The 18097-nt window shown below is 54.4% G+C and overlaps 2 protein-coding genes and 2 long non-coding RNA genes across 15 annotated transcripts in view; 2 read left to right on the forward strand and 2 right to left on the reverse strand.

Moving 5' to 3' along the window:
- The window catches only part of SEC13 (SEC13 homolog, nuclear pore and COPII component), a 35329-nt gene extending 33648 nt beyond the window's left edge, over positions 1–1681 (reverse strand). Inside the window, exon 1 of the mRNA XM_086368478.1 lies at positions 1621–1681. Within this exon, the coding sequence (XP_086224604.1) occupies positions 1621–1623 (3 nt within the window). The 5' untranslated portion in view covers positions 1624–1681. The remainder of the gene's footprint in view (positions 1–1620) is intronic.
- Positions 1682–1859: 178 nt separating this feature from the next.
- LOC147348654 (uncharacterized) lies at positions 1860–6217 on the forward strand. 2 transcript variants are annotated; one of them, XR_015151810.1, is made up of 2 exons: positions 1860–2039; positions 6076–6217. It is a non-coding gene; the product is annotated as an uncharacterized LOC147348654 (long non-coding RNA). The 2 variants fall into 2 exon arrangements; XR_015151809.1 differs by having other exon boundaries at positions 1884–2238.
- Positions 6144–18097, reverse strand: part of ATP2B2 (ATPase plasma membrane Ca2+ transporting 2) — a 195062-nt gene continuing 183108 nt past the window's right edge. For 7 of the 11 annotated variants that reach the window (XM_086368496.1, XM_086368498.1, XM_086368497.1 and 4 more), the window contains one exon: positions 6144–9296. In XM_086368496.1, coding sequence (XP_086224622.1) covers positions 8985–9296 — 312 coding nt within the window. In that variant the 3' untranslated portion in view covers positions 6144–8984. Of the gene's footprint in view, positions 9297–12119; positions 12175–16228; positions 16401–18097 lie in introns of all 11 variants that reach the window. The other 4 variants (XM_086368502.1, XM_086368499.1, XM_086368503.1 and 1 more) reach the window with 2 other exon arrangements.
- On the forward strand, positions 9377–17940 carry LOC147348656 (uncharacterized). The gene is made up of 2 exons (XR_015151813.1): positions 9377–11819; positions 12161–17940. It is a non-coding gene; the product is annotated as an uncharacterized LOC147348656 (long non-coding RNA).

Below are 18097 nucleotides of genomic sequence, written 5' to 3' on the forward strand. Positions count from 1 at the left end.
TCAAATTATGACCACACCCCGCCCCCAACACCGGGGCTTGAAGATTCCCAGATGTCCTGACTGGCCAGACTCCTCTGAATATCAATGCTGAATGTCTACACTTCAGACGCTTCCTTCTCCCAACTAGAAGGCGAGCTCCCCAGAGCCAGGGCTGGTGTCATCGACAGTTCTGCATCCTCTCACATCACCCAGCAGTGTTTTGCAACCAGAAGGAACTCAGTGACTATCTGCTGAATGAATAAGTCAATGAACAAAAATGGACAATTTGACTATGTTCCACCACTAGTCTCTCAAAACTCTTGGGATAGAAGAGAGACTGAAAAGGAGGTTTCAGACTGGAAACGATACTCTTCTTACCGTCTCCCCCATTTCTTTTCCCAGCACGAGTCCTGCAGGTTTAAAACCTGACCCGACTTTTCAGAAAGGAGAACGCCGGGAGAGGATGGTTGCAAAGCAGTGCAAAAGGGGCGCATCAAGCAAACACAATTTCTCTCATCAAAGCCTAGATGCCCGGTAAAGCAGGCCCCCACGATCCGCAAAGGCAAGAAAGGAAGAGAAAGAGAAGCCTACCTGCAGCAAGCTGCCTGGGCTATAAAGTGCTTTCATGTGTGCACTAGGAAAGCCAAAGGGCAGAGTTCACAGGAGCTGACTGAGGATATGAAGCCCAGAGAAGGGAAAACACCTGCTCCAGGGCTAGTCAAAAGTGGCGCTGGGAGAAGAGCCCCCACCTGCTATTAGTAATGCCTACCCCACAAAGCTTTCCACCCCACTAGGGTGCCTATCCAGGCGTCACATCCAGTTGCCTAAGTTAATGGCCCGATGCTGAGTACACAAGAACAAAACTTCCTGGTAGTTTCATACTAGTTCATCAGAGGACCCTGCAGATTACCAGCCTTTATTTTGAACCCACTTTCTGTCACCAACCAGGACTGATGAATAAGTGCGTGGTTTTTTGTTTTTTTTTTAAGCTACTTAAAAAAAAAAAAGTTCATCCTTCCGAGCACCTCAAGTTGTCTGGTCTTCACTGGGTAGTAAAAGACAGCCCTCAAAATAATTCACCTCTTCAGAACTGCTGAGTTAAAAACTCAGTTTTAAAAAAAGCTGAATGTCACGGCATAAGGACCCCAACTCTACTCAGTACCTACTCAGTAAGAGGCCAAGAAAAAACCCCAAGAAACTTAAAACCCAGTCTCCTGCAGAGCAAGGACCAAACCCAGCGTCCTGACTTGTGGGCTCACCCAGCTTTCCTCAAAAACCTAGGCACAGACATTTCCCCGAGAACACTGGCTTAACTGAATCGACTGCACGGGGCTGTGGGCAGGCTGAGATTAGGAACAATGCTTGGAACCCGCTAAGGGCTCAGAATACAGCGGCTCCTACGGTGTTTAGGATTTTGTTTTCAATTGTTGCGGGAGGAGAAGGAAAAGAAGGAGCAGGAGACGCGGCAGCTAGGCTGTCCGCAGAGTTCTGAGAGGTTCGCGGCCTCCCTCTGACCACCCCCCAGAGCCACCCCACTTCAAATCCGAAGCGGTGCGGGAGAACTGTACGGCCCCAGAATGGGGCTTGAACTTCAGCGCGGCGAGGACCCGGGAGGGCCGCGACCCCGACCCCAACACTTACCATGGTTGTAGCAGCAGCAGCGACTTCACGACTCAGACGTGGCAAGACCCGGCGTCGCCTCGGAACAGCTCACTTCCGGCGTCGGGCTGGAAGCCCGTCGGATCCCGACGCGGAGCCTCCGGGCAGCAGCAAGCTCCACTCGCACAAACGTTCCGTCCTCTTCTGAGCGCCACGGCTCCTCCCCTTCTCCGTGCGTAGCGCGCGAGACCAGAGCGGGGTGGGACTCTCGTTTCCATGGCGACCCAGACCCGGGACTTGTAATCTGAAGCTTTAGCCCGTCTTCCCTCGCGACCCAACCCTTCCCTTTTCCTGAGATCCCACACAGGAAAAAAAGGGACTCCTAAGGAACGTTTCTGGAGAAGGCAATGGCACCCGACTCCAGTACTCTTGTCTGGAAAATCCATGGACAGAGGCGCCTGGTAGGCTGCAGTCCATGGGGTCGCTAAGAGTCGGACACGACTGAGCGACTTCACTTTCACTTTTCACTTTCATGCATTGGAGAAGGAAATGGCAACCCACTCCAGTGTTCTTGGCTGGAGAATCCCAGGGACGGGGGAGCCTGGTGGGCTGCCGTCTATGGGGTCGCACAGAGTCGGACACAACTGAAGCGACTTAGCAGTAAGGAACGTTTCTGCGGTTCTGGGTGCGACGGGCCTTACAATGAACATTTTAGGATGATTAATTTGGGGGTAGTGGCCAGAATGGTCCTTGTTCTTCCTTGTTAGTGTCTCCTCAGGACCCAAGCTGGGACCAGGGGCAAAGAAGTCTAGCAAATAAGCCCCTCGCCAGGAGCTGAGCCTGTCTCTCTTCCTGCCCTCTCCAAGCCGGAGGATCCATGCCTCCGAAACTGCCTTTTCCATCACGGCTCTGGGATCCTGTGAATCTGGCCCACCGGCTAGATGCCCCAGGCAAGGAGGGATCTCAGCTCGACTCCTACAGCTAGAGCCCAGGACCCAATCGCCAGTTTCCCCAACCCTTAGGTCCCTGGCTTCTCACCTGCACAGCGAGAATGCTGTAGCTGGACAGAGCCCCTGGTGGGGGTTGCCCTCAGCCTCACATGGTCTGGCAACCCTGAGCTTCTCATGGCTTTTTAGAACTTCAGTGACCCAGGATGGAACCTAGACTCCCCTTGGATGAGTCAGAATCCCTGTTTCCTCTCTTGAAACTGGAGGGAAGTGTCCTAGCAGAAGATGGTTCCTGCTGGAGGGATAATGTTAAGACCCAGAGAGTGTGACAGGCCATCAAGGAGCTGGGAGAGGGGGCCGGAGAGTGGGGTCTTACAGAACTCAGGGCTGGACCTGCAGATTGCAACTCACACTCCACTCCCACCCCAGCTTTCAAGACCTCCAATTTCCCTCTAATGGGAAAATATTCCAGAGGTTTGAGGACTGGTGTTTATGATGGAAAAAAATGTTGCAGGGAGCAAAGGGGGAGGGGCTCTTGGGTCTCCTGTTGTTCCAGGGACAGGCCCTGATCTCAGATCTGTAGATGATTCTCTGAGCGATAAAATCATGTCGCTTCTTTCTGAGCCCGACTTTCCTTGAGTATAAGATGAGGACAATGACACACCAGCTATAAACACAGTGCATGGGGCATAAGGAACTCCCTAGTGTTGGCACTGCAGTTGGAGAGACTGAGGATTTGGGAGAAACGGTGCAACTGTATCCTATTCATTAAGGTATTTGCTGGTGGAACTGAAGTTTTGAGTGCCGACCCTGGCATCAAGATTGCCAGGTATCAATACTGTATCTCCTGCTTACTAGGTGGGCACACCCTTCACCTCTCTGAACTGCTGTCTCTTCTTCTGTTAGGTGGAAACTGTAATAAAACCTTCTCTACAAGGTTGATGCTGGGAGTAAATGGACTTTGGATGCGAAACTGGGTTTGGGTTTGGAAGCTGACTGGGCCTGTGGTGCTTGTTCTGGGAGTCCCCTGAGAAGAGCTGGGATTGTGTGTGCGTGTGTGTGCACGTGGGACCCTCAGCTTTTGAACCAACACTGGACTGTCTCTTGACCTGGGCACGTTCCTGTTCTTTGCTAATGTTCACCAGAGGTGTGCAAAGCTCAGACTCTTAGTGAGCCAGGCTCCCTTCTGCATCCCCCTGTCCCCAGGAGGGGATGATACCTACATCCTTTGTCCATATCTCCCATCACCTCCCTCTGGTTAATCCCAGACCCCAAGTCAGGCCACTGTTAGCTTTCCTTCCTTGGTGCCCCTAGAACCTGAATCTCTACCTCTTTGTCCTCCTGAGGTCTCTTCCCCCAAAAGTCTGGCCGTCTGGGCTTGTCAGCTATTCCTCATGGAGGTTTAATGACTCACGGAACACTGAACTTGCCTCCCTCAAATGGTACAGGAAGGTGTGACTCAGTGGAAGGAGAGAGACTGCCCCGGCCCTGTGCACCCTCAGGAAAACTGCCTTTCCCTTCCAGGCACTCAGTTTCCCTCTGAGTTCAAGTCCACGGAGGGCGGGGACCCAGCCATCCCGCGGAAAAAGGCCTTATGATGTGTACTGTGTCTACATTTCCACGTGTGCATTTATTGTTATTGCTCAGTATAGTGTTGAAAAGGCAGACAAATCCCATTAGTTACAAAGAGCACAAGCCAGAGATACAGAGAAATCGAGAGTGTACAATAAGAGCACAGTCACTTCCCAGCCCCGATTGTCCCAGAGCCCCCCAGAGCCCGGGCAGCTCAGGAAGCTGGAGGCGGCACCATTTCCTTGCTTACTCTGGTATAAAATATGTGCACACAAGAGTTAGCAAAGTGTGGCGACCGACCCTCCCGAGAGGAAAGGTCAGGAGGGAGAGCACCACAGGCGTTACAAGACTTGGGGGAGCCGAGATGGGCAGTCCCAAAGCAGCCTCAAATATCTTGTTTTCGTTGGAGGGGGTGATGGCTGATGCCCAGGGCTTGGGATTCCCCCTCCCCTACTTGGGCGGACAGGATCTTTATGTCAAAATCAGGAGAGCTCGCTTTGGGACTTGAGAAAGACCTGGGGATTTTCCGCTATTGTTTGATTTTGGCCTTGGCTCTGGAGGACCCAAAAACCTTCAGAGAAATGCAGCCCGTCCCATCCCCTCCCCACACCTAATGGTGGGATCTTGGGGCCCCTTGGAGAGAGTCTGGGGCTGGGAGGCATGTCACAGTGTACTTATTTGACAGCCTCCTGCAAGTAGAGCAAGAACCACTAGGGGGAGTCAGGGTGGTGAGACGGTCCAGGCAAGAAACGGCTACATCCCGGAGGACCTATCACGGACCTGCTGAAAACTGTCAATAAAGAGCAAGGGGTGACCCCCTCCCCACAAAAACAGCTCAGGAAAAGGAGCCAGGAATAAACATTTCTCCATGAGGAGAATTGGCAAGTGGGGTACACGTTCTGGTAGCTCTGAGTCTGGGAGAGAACCTTCTATCTCGCCTGGACTGGGGCGGATGGAGGGTCCACCCCATCACAGGCAAGGGGGGTGATTTGGGGGCCCACCCTGATATTGGGTGGGGGCTCAGTGGCCTCTCCTGACAACACCCTGGCTCAGGGGACAGGTGAGATGATGGGAGGAGTATCAGGCTTCCCTCAAGAGCTAGGATGCCCTTCTTATTTCTCCTTAAAGGGCTATTTAGTGAGCCGGAGTGGACAGTGCTTACAATGGCGGCATGACGTTTGCACCTGTGATGAAAGGGCCCAATATTTGGGGTGAGAGGAGGGCAGAAGGATGCAGGACTTGGCAACATTTTAAATTTACTTGGAAGAATAGACGTGAGAGAATAACCAGGAAATTTTGCTTAAGAAAAAAAAAAGCACGAAGGGTATTTGTCCCACCACATAATAAAAACATCATATAAAGTGACAATAATCAAAACTAGGTGGCTGGTCAGATGAGACACCCTGATGAGGAAACAGAGGGGAAATTCTAGAAATAGATGCAGGTCTCTCTAAGCTGCCAGCGTGTGGGAAAGGGGCAATTTCAACGTGGTAGAAGGGTGGCTGTTCAATCACTGGGCTGCCTGGGCTGAGACAGGCCCAGGATCCTCGCCCCACCGTAGTCACCGCCGTTGGTCTGTGCTCAGAAGCAGGGATCCCTCTTTCTTGTCCGCTCTCTGCTCTGGTTGGGACATGGGCACAAGGGGCCATGGGACGGGGGGTGGGGGCTGGTGGGAGCAACCCAGGCTGCTGCTGAGTTAGGAAGGAAAGTCTTCAGTTTCCTCCCTGTCCACCTCCAAAGGTGGGTGGCTCACTGAATGGGCCCCCTGCTCGTCCCTCACCTGTGGAGGGGTAGACAAATTGGTGAGCTTAGACCTCAGAACCGAGTCTGCTACCTCCTTCTGGAACCTGTCCAGAGAGCAGACAGGAATCTAAGAGGATGGTGCAGTCCCTGACCAGTTAAAAAAAAAGTATATATTACAGAGTGTATAGTCACTGTGTTCTGTTTGATGTTGTTTTTTGCCTTTTTTTTTTTTAAGACCACAGACATTTCAGAACCACACTGCAGGAGTAGCAAGAGTCAGCAATCGAAAGCATCACCATTGCATAGTATTAAATGAACAGAGATGGTGAGTTCTTTATTTACAATTATTGTCTAGATTAAAAAAATTCATAAAAACAGATGAATGGTCATAAATTATTTACCCCCTAATGGGGTGAACTGCCAAACGTACCCCATGCTGCTAGATATAGGACGCCGAGTGCAAGCTTTATGTACTACAGTGAGTTCTGACAAACCAGTCATTTCCTCTGTGTGTGGGTGCAAGTGTGAGGGTGAGGGTATGAGTGTGTATGTGTGTGTGGGCATCCATCATTCCTGACAAGAAAAGACCAGCACCGACATGGGGGCAGTCTAACTTCCATGGCTCCCTATTCTCCCTGGAGCTGAGCCCCGCTCTGGGAGACCCCTCCTGCTTCCCTTGCGTCCTGGCTGAAAATGAGCAGGAGGCCTCATGTGCAAGCCGGGCTTTCCTGGCGTCATGGAATGAGGTCATGGACACACGGTGGGAACACAGGGGGAGATGGAGAACCTCAAAAAAGGAAACTACAAAAAACAACAGAGACGAAAAAACACACCACGTTCCAAAGCTGCCCCAGGTTCTACAGGAGCAGGTCTTTCTCGAAGGAGAGCAGTGGGCGGTGTGGGCGGTGTTGGTCTTGGAATCCAATAAACACATCTGAGGGCTGGTCACCCCTTCAGGGGACGCAGTTCCCTCTGCTGGCTACATTCAGAGATGCTGCTTCTCGACATTCAGGAGATGCTCTTGCTCAAAAAAGGTCCTCCTTCCAGGAAGGTCTTGCTAGGTGGGATGGGCTGTCTCGGGATCCCAAACCCTCGGGTTTCTCCACAGCCGTCCAGACACACGCCCTCCCAGCTGACTATGGCTCTTTTCCCGAGTGGCTCTCAATCTTGTTTGTGGAAGAATTCTCTGGGCCTGGAGAAGGGAAGGGCCCGGGCTGACACAGAGCAACCGTGGGAAGGGTCAGTATGAAGAATGCATTTTGCAAGCGAGGCGGGAAACGTTTTGGTTTTCCTTGAAGCATGGGACATCATCGGTCATGGTATTCAAAATGTCTTTTGCACTGTACAAGTTTATGGAAAAAGATCGTATGCTGAAAAGTCTCAAAGCAAACTTTGTATTCAATACAAAAGTTCTTTTATGAAAAAAGCTGATACCCACAAAGTGCTTAGCAGTTAAGAGGCTGACATACAATTAAATAAGCTCTTATTAAGTGGGATTACTAGTGCTGTTGTTGTCTCAGGGGCGGGGGAGAAATAACCACCTTTTCTCACCTGTGATACTGCAGGGTTTCAGAATGGCTTTCTGTCTGGGAAAGCAAGACTTGCTGTTCAAAGGCTACAGTATATATTGTGACTACAGGAAGACGATTTGGTTTAAAAAAAATCACACTGAATATATCTCAATATACACATCATAAGGTTCTTCCGGATCTAAGTAGTGCAGAGCAAAAGGCTATTCTTCTTCAAAAATAAAAATAAAAGCAGCAAGCCTTAAGATCCTCATCCAATCGGCCATCAGCACATTTGCTGCGATCTATGAGGAAATAAGCCTCTAAATTAGTAACTGAAAAGAAAATCAACACAACAGCATTTATAATATTGCCGCACTACCTCAGTCTCTGCACAGACAGCGCCAGAGAGAACCTCTGTCGGAAGTGCTCTCAGTAAACTCAAGTGAGTTTCATTGAGAGAAAGTCTTCACTCAGTGCTTGCGGACCCCGCGGCCCTGCGGCCGGCCGGCCCTCAGTGCGTGGAGCCCACGAGGACTTCTCTCCGCCTCCCCCTGTGTCTACCGAGCGCGCTGATGGACCCCTCGGGATGGATACCCGCTCACACTTGACTCCTGCCTCCCATGGTAGTGACATTATCGAACGGAAATAGCAGGCAAAAGAAAATCAGAGCATGGCTATCGTAAAACATCGAGGGGTGCAATCCAGGGAGGTGTCTGCCAGGCTGAGCTGTTTTTACAGCATCTCAGCCCCCAGTGTTCTTAAACCATACAAATAGCCGAAGACGTTATCTACAGGTTTGTAAACAAATTACATTCTTCTTTTAGGACATAAATAAGTTAAAATAGAGCAATTTAAGCGGAAACAAGGCAACATGCCGGCAAAAAAATTTTATATATCCATGTATATATATTTATATATATATATATCTACCTATCTATATGGACGCATACAGTCTCAGAGAAGTATACGTTGATATAGATACAAAGAAATGGATATAACCTTGTGAGTGTCTGAAGTTCTTCGGTTCCATTGGTGCAAATTTACCAGGCGAGTTAAGCTCTGCAATTTCAAAAAGTTGTGAAATTAACCTGTACAACTGAGACCATGCTATGCAAGCATCTCAAAAACTTCACAGACCAGTGGATTGGATAAATAGTCTCAGAAAAGAGTCTGTTTTGCAGTTCCCGCCTAAGAAAAGAAACAAAACAAAACAAAACAAAACCCCTCCCCAACCCCCCAAAAACCAAACCAGGGGAGGACCGGAAGTATGCAGTACATTCATGCAGGGATGTGGCTGGCGCTGGGCAGGGGGCATGGTTGGTCCATGTCAGGCGGGAGCCAGGAAGGGCTAGTTCTGGGAAAACCCCCGCTCACTCCCTTAAGCCCCGCTCCCCACGAGATCCCGCCCTCGCCTCAAGGTGAAAAAGAGTTCAAACAGCATCGCAGCCAGAAAAAAAAAAGGGTCTGCTGGGTGGAATCGGTGTTCTCGCCAGTATTTTTTTGTTGGTTTTTGTTTTTTTTTTCCTGCTGTTGCTCGCTGCTGCTTGGGTCAGTCAGGTGCCTGGATGGGTGGCTGCCCGGGTAGGGGGTGGGTGTGGTGTGGCGGCGGGGTTGGGGGGGGGGGGTTCCTCAGCTAAAGCGACGTCTCCAGGCTGTGGATGGGGCTCCCTGGACTTGAAGAGGTAGCTGATTTGCTTGTGTCGGTCGTCAGGTTGATCCCGCTGTCGATGGCGCTGTTGTTCTTGTTGAGCGACGAGGGCGGGCTCGAGTTCTGCTTGAGCGCGGCATCTTCTTCCAGGTCGGTGTCGTCGATGAGGGGGATGTGGGGCTGCGAATCTTCGATCCGGAACTCAGGATGAGCCATGAAGTTATGGATGGAGGTTCGAGACTCAGGCTTTTCTAGACCTTCATAGAGAGAGCTACGAAACGCCTTCACGACGCGGATCTGCAAGGGAAGGGCGGGGGTGAGGCGCACCACCGGGGGAGGGGGGGGCGGTGGTCAAGCTCTGGGGGTCGGGGGTGGGCTCAGGGGAAGGGGGTGGGGAGGCAGAGGGGGCGGGGCACAGCGGGCGGCTGGAATCCACGGGACGGAGCCGGAAGAATGGAGGAGGGAGGGGGCTCAGGTTATGTGCATCCGAGAGGTCTTTTTTGTTTGTTTGATTTTAATTGATCGGTTTGGGGACAGACTACAGTATTAGCACAGAAGGAAGGAAGCCCCGCCGTAGAGACGATGGGGAACAGTGGTTAGAGGAAGCTTAGTCCACTCCAGTGGGCACCCAGACCTAGTGAGAGACTGAGCCTTGTTAATTGGAAAGCAGAGCTTCGACCATGCAGAAGGGTAGCGGGGCCAGGTGGGAATCAAGGAGGAAGAAGGAGAGGCTATTTGTTAAAAAAAAAAAAAAAGAAGAATTCATCTTAGAAAAACCACACACCGTTAAGGAACCACACGACATGGAACAGATAACGGGTCACACACACAAAAGGAACAGAGAGGAGAGATGGCTGGGTGAGCCGGGATGAGAGGGGGGACACATGAGGGCCAAACAGAGAAGGGGACATCGAACCAAAGCAGCAAAGCAAACCAAAGCCAACTCAGGGCTTTCTGGGGTGCAGCAGAGGCAGCCAGAAAGCGCGGAGGAGCCGGCGGCCGATGACATTCGGGGCTCGGGAGCATGCTGCGGTGGGGGGACGGGAACCACACGGCACACACAGACGGACACACGGCTACACTTGGAAGCCTGCACAATGTGAACGGAGGTCGTTTGTACCCAACGCTTCTTTCCTTCATGCATTTGGGAGGTAAACACTCGAGTATAGACTCAAAGCTCTGGCCAGTCATTGGAGTTGGCTTTGGGGTCCCTGATTTCCTGGTTTTTTTTTTTTTCCCCTCTTTCTTTATTTGTGCTTTGAAAACACAAAACCCCAAAATGAGGCCAGAATCAAAGGGGCCGACTCAGCCCCTGGGTAGGATGCTAAGAGGGTTCGGAACTAAGCCACAGAACAGCCAAGATCTTTTATTGTCTGGGTCTCAGTTGGAAGCTGGGTTCCCTGCTGAACGTAAGGAGGCCGGACACGGAGGCGTCCGGACCAGCGGACAGAACAGTGGACACGGAGTCAGGAAGGCCCGAGTCTGCGTCTCGGCTCTCCCACTTCTGGCGCCTTGACTGCAGGCGAGCCTGGCCACCAGGCTGGCTGCCCCGTCCCGCCTCACAGAGGGCACAGGAACGGAACCCTCGCTTTGAAGAGAGGGTCCCGTCCCTGAACTCCTGGGAGGGGAGCCCTGCCTGCCATAGTGAGGGGCCGAAGGGACAAAAGCGCCTCCTCCTCTCTTCCCAGCCCCCACTCAGAGCAGAGCCAGCAGGCGGAGGGAAAAACAGGCATCGATGATGCCTCGGGGGAGCAGACCCTCAGCAGAGGAGGTAGGGGTGCTGACCCGGAGAGCTCGGCCTTCCTGCCCCACATCACAGGCCTGGGGGTGGGGGGCAGAGGACCGGACAGGGTGGGTGTGGGAAGGCCCTCGCAATCCCGGGATTTGTGGCACTAAACCCAGGTTGGTGGGGTGCGTGGCGGGAAAGCCCTGTCCATGGAAGTGATTTTTCATGATGACTGTGGCTGATGGTTTTAAGTGTCACAGCTCAGGGTTTACTCGACTATTGCAGAGAGGAGTCTTTGCAAAGCACATCATAAGCTCCTCTGCCTTCTAATTTAGAGAACACAGAGAATTTAAGTTTGTCAGTGAGCCCTCTTGGTATTATGTAAGACTCCAAAGTTTTGATTTTTTTTTTTAAATTTTTCTCCTCTGCTGCCAGCCATCACTTACTAGTTCTGACTCTTCCTCATCTTCTCAAAACCACCTCTGTCTCTGGTCCTTCTTATGTGCTGTTGGGCTGGGGATTCTGGGGAAATCTGCCTGGTGAGATCCTGCTTTCAATAAGGCGTTGGGTGCTAAGCAAGAGCCAGACACCATGTGCTAGCACTGGCCCTCCGTGATGGCCATGTGGCTGTTCAGAGACTTCCTTCTCCCTGGACACCCTATCTGTGGCCTGTAGAGATTATGCAGTATTCTGACCTCCTGATAACTGGGCCATTACTCCCTTGGTTAAGTGAAAACAACAAAAAAGATGTTGTAGGCCTCAGTCTTCCTAACTGTATAAGGGGGACACTAATGACCACTGTAGCTGCTCAGCCCCGTGCCCAGAGTGTTCGGAGGCTGAGCTGCAATGAGACGGCAGCCGGGGAGCGCCTGGTGGAGGAGGGGGGATGGTGGCAGGACCCTGTTGTGTGACTGACAACGCGGAGGGGACGACACACAATGAGATGCAGGCCCCTCGCCCTCCCCCTGGAATGGAGACGACAGAAAGAATGGACTGCTCTGGACAAAGACTGTGGGGACAAGACTTTCCGGGACACCCCGCCACGGCCGTTTCAAGTCTCCACTGCGGATCTCTCGCGGCTGAAATGGAAAACAGTATGGGAAGAAAAAAAGCTCTTCCGTCTCCCCTTCCCTGCCTGCCCTGGGGATGGGCCTGTGCTGGCGTGAGCCGCCCTGGGACGTGGGGTGAGGGGGGAAGAGAGGAAGGGTCTGGGGTCTTCAGGTGTTTTGGTTTCATCAGCACACGGGGCGGGGAGGCGGGGTGCTCTAAGGGAGATGCATAGGTCCCGGTCTGGGGTGGGTTGGACATACTCGAATGTTTACCCGGCTTCAAGGAAGCCAAGAGTCTGGGGTTGATTCACATTCATTTCAGGCTCAAGGTTAAAGACTCACAACCTCTTTTAATTTCACTCTCTCTTGCTGAACTCTGTGTCCAGGGTTCTCTAGCCCTCTAGGGAAACAAACACATGGAATATTCAGACAGCGGAGAGGTCTGGGCTCCCCCCCACCACCAACCAGAAGCAAGCCATTTCCTCGCCAACCCAAGTTGCACTAAATTAGTTACCAGGATACTAATGAGAGCTCTGGCTTCCTTTCCTTCCCTTCTCCATACCCCGCCTAAGAGACACAGACTCCTCATCCTAGTGGTCCTCTGAACCTGGAATCTGCAGGGGGCTGGGAGGGGGCATGCCCTCTCTAGACTGGGAAGGCATGGGGAAAGTGGCCCGTCTGGGGTTAGGAGTCTGATGCTCTGGGCCTGGTTGGTTTGAAGGAACAGGAACTTCACTCATGAACATGGAGCATGCTACGAACTTGCTGAATATGAAGACGGCCTGAGATGGGTTAGGAATTTGTGGGAGTAAGAGAGAGAGGAGCCGTGGAGGTTGGCCTCAGATCCTAGAGCTGAACGCTAACTCTGTTCCTGATCGCTGATGGGAGGACACCCCCAACCCAGTCGCTGCCAGGCTGATGGAAATCTCAAGAGGAGGAATGGCTTCCCTGGCCCCCTGGCCCCCAGAGCACTGGCTGCTTTTCACTGGATGTGGCTGTGGGCGTGGGCACTGGTTCCACGGTGGAAACTCAACCTCTGTGGGCTTGTCTGGCAAGTGGTGTGGGTGGTGGGTAAAACGCGGGACTCTGGAGTCAGATCTCTTGTCACTTACGTGCTGTGTGATCTTGGCCAAGTCAGGCCACTTCTCTGAGCCTCAGAGACTTGCTCACTTAAATGGAGGTATTGGCAGATCCTCCGTCTTTGCATTTCAGTTGTGAGGTACATGTGGAGTGGAGGATGTGGGCAAGTGCTTTGGAAAATGGTGGGTTAGGCTCAAGTATCAGGGGTGTGCCATTAAGTTTCTAGGTGAAAAACTCGCTTTTGAGTGAATCGGAAGAGGAAAGCGAGGTCGTGGGCCAGAGTCTCCTTCTGATCATTTGAATGTCAGTCTGACCACACTCTCCGGTCACTGCAGGGCATCTGTCTGCTGGGGCCCCTCTGTCTCACAGTGGTGCTGGGGGAGGGACATGGGACTTGCTGGGGGTGTTCCAGAAGTCAGCCTCACAGACACAGCCCTTCCCTAGGTCTCTGTGGTCACTTCTGATAGCCCAGGGGACCGTGGTTGGACTCCTTCCAAGATTGGATGGCATCACTGACTCAATGGACATGAGTCTGAGCAAAATCCGGGAGGTGGTGAAGGACAGGAAAGCCTGGGGTGCCGCAGTCCGTGGGGTCGCAAAGAGTCGGACACGACTGAGCGACTGAACAGCAACAAAGGTACAGAAAGCCCAGGTGTTCTTTGCCTCAGCAGGCAGCCCTCCTTTACCCAGAGTCCTGGGAGGGAGATCCTGCTCGGCGGAGGCAGGGGCAGCCCATCTCTCCATCCACCCCATGTGGGGCCCTGCTTCCTGGCCACCTGCTTCACAACCTGTGCCAAGAAAGCCTCTGGGCTTCTGGAGGGAACTGCCTGGTACCCAGAGGGCTCCTGGAGTCCCTGGAGACCAGAGGCGGCGACATGGCTATAGAAACTATTCAAGCAAAGGAGAAACTAAGGGGTATATATTTAGAGTTCACGTCATGACTATGTTGACCCAAATCTGTGTGTTGAGACCACAAAGGCTTTGATCCCTTTTGGAACAAGTACCCTCATGCAGGGGGATGCTCAGGCTCTTTTTGGAGACCTGATGCCCAAGAAAAGGTCCTAGTAGGACCCAGAGTCACAGGCTGGATTCTGCAATCACAGGTAGGAATGCAAGATCCCTAAGGAGGCGTGATGCCTGGAGAGATGCAGGATGGTGCTTGGGCGAGGGAGTCATGCTTGAGTAGCCCCTTTAGGGTCCTCTGAGAAAATGATGGGTCATGGGCAAGACCTGTAGGCTCCTTCTCAAATGCTGTTCCAAAGCTGGGTCACCTCATGGGATAAAGGGATCAACTTGGCCTGAAAGGAAGCTGCCTTAGAGAAAGGGAGCGAAAGGCAGGTGGAGATGGGCATTTCTCTGAAGGAAGAGTGTTGAGAACCAATTGGCCCAGGACTAGCCTTACTGAGTGGTTTTATAAAGAACAGAAGAAAGGACTCGAGACGACTGCGCTCTTTCCTCGAGACCGTGAGAGCTAAGATGTGAGGTCGAACAAGGGAGAGGCTGCGGGGTGGCCAGGAGCGCAGTGAGCTCTGTGCTGGCCAGGACGAGTGGGGCTCCACGCTTCAAGAAAGAGACCGAGCCAGGGAGGACAAAGGACTGGACCTGGAGGCCACCTCCTGGGAGTCAGACCGGCTGGAGGGATGCAGGAGGGATGTGGGAACGGAGAGAAAGGGACTCTTCCCCACTGGCTGTCCAGCCCCGAGCACTTCTGGTCTCCATGCTTGGAGGTAGGAGGCACCGCTGAGCAAGGCCACGGCTTAGCTGATGTGGGAGTAAGGCCGATGGGTGCGGGCCTCCCGCTGAGGAGGGGCCTCTCTGGTGTGAAGGGAGAAGAGGGTGGGATCAAAGTGCCTCCTGCCCAGAGAGAGCCTGGCACTGACTTCCGGTGACAAGGCCTCCTGGAAACGAGGCTCAGGCACCATCTGCTCAAACGGCCCCACTTCACCTTGGCTCCTCTGGTTTCCCCATCGCTGTGTTTTCATGCTGATGAACCAGTACAGGGTTTTGCCACGTTTCTGCATGCCTCCTGTCATCTCGCGTACCTGGTGGGACTGTACCCACGGAAGGGTTCATGGGACGCACCACCAACAGCGCCCTGTGACTTGTGCCTCCTGCCTGAGGGCTCGGGCAGCATCGTGCCCACCCAGCACATGGTCCTTTCTTGCCTGGTGGCAGAGGATGTGTGTTTGGGTCTTCTGTGCTTAGAAGAGGACAGAGGTCCCTTATAAACTACAAGAGATGAGGCCTGGAGTCTCATGAAAGAAGCCCGAGGGCTGGGAGTGAGCACACAGCTGGGAGAGAGGGGACCAGACTACAGCTCCCCCATTGTTTGGGAGGGGCTGACTAGAGACCAGGGAAGGGAGGCAGGTGGTAAACAGAATCTTCTCATGCCCTCTGGGGCCCGAGGCCATTAGGGGGTTCAGAAAGATCTAGACAAGGCCAGAGATGAGTGACCTTGGGCGGAAGCCATGGTATAAGGAGATGAGCTCGTGGGAGGAGTTCAGAGTCCTAGGCTGCCCCTTTGATGAGGAAGGAGGAAGCTGAGGCTTGGACCAGGTCCACAAGCCTGCCGGCAGCCAGCCCGGATGAGACCCCGCCGGGTCAAGGGGAATGGGGTCAGGAGCCTTGACCCTTCCAGGGAGGGCTCAGGCCTTCACTGTGCTCCAAGCCCTGCTGCAGGGAGAAGAGTATACGAGGCAGCCGGGGCTGTCAGAGGCACAGGGCAGAGGATGGAGGGTCTGTACGACGGGGCACAGGGCCTTGGGCTGCGATCCCCGTGGGGGCCTGGGTCCCCTGACCGACTGTGATCCCTAACCTCCAGTGCGCCCTCTGGGTGGGTCTCGCTGTGGCCGACCGTGACCCCGAGAGCCTTTTCTCCCTTGACCCACAGTGACCCTCGGCCTGACTTCGACTGCAAGATTGTGATCTGCTGGCCAACTCTGACCCTCGTAAGCCAGGCTTTTCCTGACCCTACACTGATTGGGATACCTCATACCCCTTAGCTGACTGCATCCCCACTTGGCCTCCGTGACCCTGTGGGGGACTGTGACCATTCGATCACTGAAACCTCCCTGAGTGACGGTGCTCCTTTGACTGACCCAGACTTTCTGACCACTCATGACCCTCCCGACCCCACAACGGCCTGGTCCATAACCCCTAACTCTGACTCCAGACGCCTCTGACCCACCAAGGGACTGCCACCCCGTGCCTGGCTGTGGTCGGCTGATCATCTGGGACCCTCCTCCTCAATGGCCGGGGCCCCTCAGCTCCCTGGGCCTAACCATGAGCGGCTGGCTGCCCCCCAGCCCCTGCCCGCCTGCCCCCCGCGGCACTGGCAGTGGCGGCTCCCGAGGCGGTAAGGGGGTCACACTCACGCCCAGCTGCAGCAGGAGGAAGGCTGGTCGGAGAGGAAAGAGCATTGGACAACGACACGCGACTAGGGCTAGAGAGATTGGCTACGTCCTGGCTCTGGCTGGTGACGGAGGATTGTCTCCGCAGGGCCCCCTGAAAGGAGGCTCCGCTCTTGAAAGTATTGACTACTTCAATCTGCAACGGAGGAGAGAACGAGACAAGTTGCGAAGAGAACGGACACGACAGCTTCACGACTGACAGGCGCCACGCCACGAGGACAGCCGCAGCCACGGCAAGACGACACGCCACTTACACCAAGACGACAATACCAGACACGTCCAAGGCTCTGAGAGACATCTGCTCAGTCGGGCACCTGGGCTTCCGGGGCCCGGGGACAGCGGGGAGACCCAGGGCCCGGCAGCAGCACCGATCTAGAGGCCTGGGGGCCGGTGGGCTGGGGGGGATGTTAAACGTGGGGTTTGCAGGCAGAGGGGGTGCTCAGCCCCTGGGACCAGGCGTGGAGCCGGAGTGGTGAGGAGGGGACTCCGGGGAGGACCGACATTGGCCCAGATACCTGCTCTGTCATGTACAAGCTAGGTGCCCTTGGACAGGTCATTGCCCGGAGGCAGTTTCTTGTCCTTCAGAAGGGGCAGTGCCACCAACCTACCTGGCAGGGCTAAGCTGTGAGGGACAAAGCACTGACCCACTTAGTGGTACGAAAGAGTCAGGCTGGACGGGACTCGTGCCTGCTCAAGAAACTACAGTCCTTGGAATCCTCCTGAAGGGCTTGGCAGCCGGGCTGGGTGTCAGCAGGTGGGTGTCTCAGGGCTCCGTGTGACAGCTGCCAGCCCTCGAGGGCAGTGGGGGATGGGGAGGGTGGCCAGGGGCCACCAGGAGGGCTAGTTCCAGCGCCCACAATGCTGGCCGTCAGGAGGCTCTGGGTCTGCAAGCTGCTCCCTGCACCCAGCGCTCACAAAGGGCTGTTTCCCAAGCGTCAGTTAGCCTTAAAGCTAGGTGGGGGGCTGGAAAGGCCCAGGAGATGTTTGGGACAGCGCCCTGTGCAGGGTGAGGCAGCCCAGGTGATCTGTTTGTGTTGCGAATGGGTGGAAATGCAGTGGTCTGCCACGCGGGGCTGCGCGCCCAAGGTTGGGGGCCCCTGACGTGCTTCCCAGAGGGTGTGGGGTGGGATGGGGCGCCATGACCTTCCCAGGCCGGCTGGGCAGGAAACTGCCCCACTCTTGGTCTCTGGGTCTTTTTGTTCTTCACCACACAGGGCTGTGAAAGCACCCTGGGAACTGTAACGCTGACCCAGGGAGAGGGATGCTGTGAGTGTGGGGGCCCCACCTTCTTGGTGTGTGTCGCCTGGTGGCAGGCTCTGTTCTGTGGGGAAGAAATCTGCTCTTGGCTGAACACACATCCTGCACCAGTGCTCTGCGTCTGTGTCCTTGCAGTGTGTGTTTTAAAAACGAACTTTGTTCCCCAAAACTGACTCAACGCCCCAGTGGGGGCTGGGGGAGTGCCTGAAGCACCCGCCCCACCCCCCCCCACCCCCAGGAGGAAGCTGTGTGCAGAAGAGCCGGGCCTCAGGGCTGACCCCCTGGCCGGGAGAATCTGGGGCCCACTCTGGCCTCAAGCCGCCATCGTGGCCTCCTGGTAGCCAGCCGGCAGCCCTGATCCACCGCCCCCCAACAGCCCTGAAGGGAGCCCCCCCCCCCAATCTCGGCCCTCAGAGCCACCCCTCCCCACAAAGTCCACTGTGGGCGTGACCCTGGTGTGACCCCCCTCGCCCAGTGGACGGGGAGGTGGGACATTCCCTCGCACAGCCAGGGAGAGCGCACGCGGGGAGCCTCGGTGCGTCCGAGGCTGATCAGAGGGTGGGGTCTAGGCCCGCC

This window comes from Bos grunniens, chromosome 22 (assembly GCF_055505025.1).
Source record: "Bos grunniens cultivar Pamir isolate PY7600 chromosome 22, Bosgru_T2T1.0, whole genome shotgun sequence".
Taxonomy (NCBI): Eukaryota; Metazoa; Chordata; class Mammalia; order Artiodactyla; family Bovidae; genus Bos; species Bos grunniens.